Source organism: Monodon monoceros, unplaced genomic scaffold (assembly GCF_005190385.1).
Source record: "Monodon monoceros isolate NGI ecotype Baffin Bay Population unplaced genomic scaffold, NGI_Narwhal_1 Super_Scaffold_9, whole genome shotgun sequence".
Lineage (NCBI taxonomy): Eukaryota > Metazoa > Chordata > Mammalia > Artiodactyla > Monodontidae > Monodon > Monodon monoceros.
The window spans coordinates 35,778,990-35,780,909 of NW_021703786.1; the positions used below are offsets into that span (position 1 = coordinate 35,778,990).

At 56.0% G+C, this 1,920-nt stretch overlaps 1 protein-coding gene across 2 annotated transcripts in view; it reads left to right on the forward strand.

Moving 5' to 3' along the window:
* RGS9 (regulator of G protein signaling 9) overlaps window positions 1–1,920 on the forward strand; it is a 78,365-nt gene that overhangs the window by 54,589 nt on the left and 21,856 nt on the right. For both annotated transcript variants that reach the window (XM_029212722.1, XM_029212721.1), the window contains one exon: window positions 297–368. In XM_029212722.1, coding sequence (XP_029068555.1) covers window positions 297–368 — 72 coding nt within the window. The remainder of the gene's footprint in view (window positions 1–296; window positions 369–1,920) is intronic.

The following is a 1,920-nucleotide window of genomic DNA, read 5'->3' on the forward strand; positions in this document are numbered from 1 at the left end:
CATCCATCACTTATCCATCCATCCATCCGTCCACCTACCCACCCTCCCTCCCTCCATCCCTCTCTCCATCCCTCTGTTTTAGGTTCTGGGGACGCTGTGGTGGTGGAATAGCCCCATGAAACTCACCAGCTCTCCTGGAGAACCGTGCACACCCCTGTAGCCCCCCACAGGCTGGGCCACGCCCCTCAGCTTGGCCTCACGATTGGCAGCTTGACCAAGGTCCAGAGTTAATCAGAAACCGGAGACTCTCCCAGCAGCGGTTCTTATGTCGTTTTTCTTTTTGTTTCCCCACTCAGCCGGGGATGAATGACGTGCTGGACTATGGCCTGGACCGAGTGACCGATCCAAGTGAAGTTCAGGTAAAACAGGTAGGTCTCTGCTGCATACGCTGGGCGGGGCCTGGGTCAGGGCCTCAGGCTGGGAAGGTGTCCACATGTCTGTTGTCTGTTTGTGTCTGTGGGGCACTGGTACCTCCCCTTTGAGACTGCCAAAGAGGGGAGGCCTATGGGCTGTGTGGTATCAGAGCAGGGAGGCCATGGCAGGGCTTCTAGTCAAGAGAGACCGGAGTCGGCAGCGTGCAGGTCAGAGCCAATGGGATCTAGATGGCTGGTTTTCAGACTTTCCTGAGTCACTTCCCCCTTTGAAAACCTGATGAAAGTTATGAGCCCATTTCACCCAGGGGTGTGCAGACAGGCATTTCAAACACAATTTCTGCCAGTCCCCCCTCCCCCGCCCCAAAGTCTATAGGCCCCAGGCTCACAACCCTTGAATCAACTTTGGGTTTAAACCTTAATCCGTGTGACAGGACCTGGACTGTTCCACTTTCTTTTGCATCTCGTTGGGTGGGATCTTTGCAAAGATTCTCCTGTGCTTTTTATTTTAAAAGGACCCTTTCCCCCCAGCAGGCCACCATTGATGATGGATGGCTGATTTCCTAAGATGGGTTTTTATTTAAAGAAAGATGGTGCAGAAGCTGCTGAAAGAGTGGGCATCCTGGTTAGGGTTTCCCGACCATAGCACTGTTACTTGGGGCCAGGCCGTGCTCTGGGGGCTGTCCTGTGCATTGTGGAGTGTTCAGCAGCATCCCTGGCCTGAACCCCCTGGATGCCAGTAGCTCCAAGCCTTTCCCTGCCTGCCCCTCAGTCCCAACTATCAAAACTGTCTCCAGACTTTGTCCGGTGCCCCCCGGCGGGGCTGAGAACCACAGATGCCAGTAAACCAGCCTAAGCCCACGTAAACTGGCGGTAGGTGGTTTCCTTGCTTTCTGTCTACCGTTGTCTTTGGGCAGCAAGGGGTCAGGGGCCTTGTTAGCCTAGTGTGTCATCCGTGAGCCAGTGCCTAAAGCCCTGGGCGGGAGCCGGGGGGGTGAGCCCAGAAAGGAGGAGGAAGGACGTCGAAGGGTAAGAGGAGGGCACAGGCCAAAGCTGGCCAGGAGGCTCTGACTCGTGTGTGCTGCCCACCGGGACCTGGAACTCAGGATGGCTTTAGGGACCCCCCCAGTGTGTGGGCCGGAGGCCCCGGTTTCGGCTGGAGTCCACCTGGAGGGGATGTCGCGTCCCCAGAGGACATCCCCCGGGGCCGTTGCTGGGACCCTCATCTGTAATTCAGAGTCACCCTTCCTTTGATGCACGCTTGGCACCGTCAGCCTTCAGCGGCCTTTCCTACGTTCCTCTCATCAGATAACAGATCATTGCCAGGGCCTTGTCAGGCTCGGTTACCAAGGAAACAGAGTCATCAAGGAAAATACTGAACCCGGCTGGAAGATTTGCAGTTATTATGAATCAGGCAGCTGTGGAAACCTCTGTGGTGTGGCGGAGGGGGAAGGCCCATCGCTCGCTCGGACCAGGCGCTGCTCTGTGTGTGTGTGTATGTGTATCTGTGTGTATATGTGTGTGTGTCTCTGTGTGTGTCTGTGTGTCT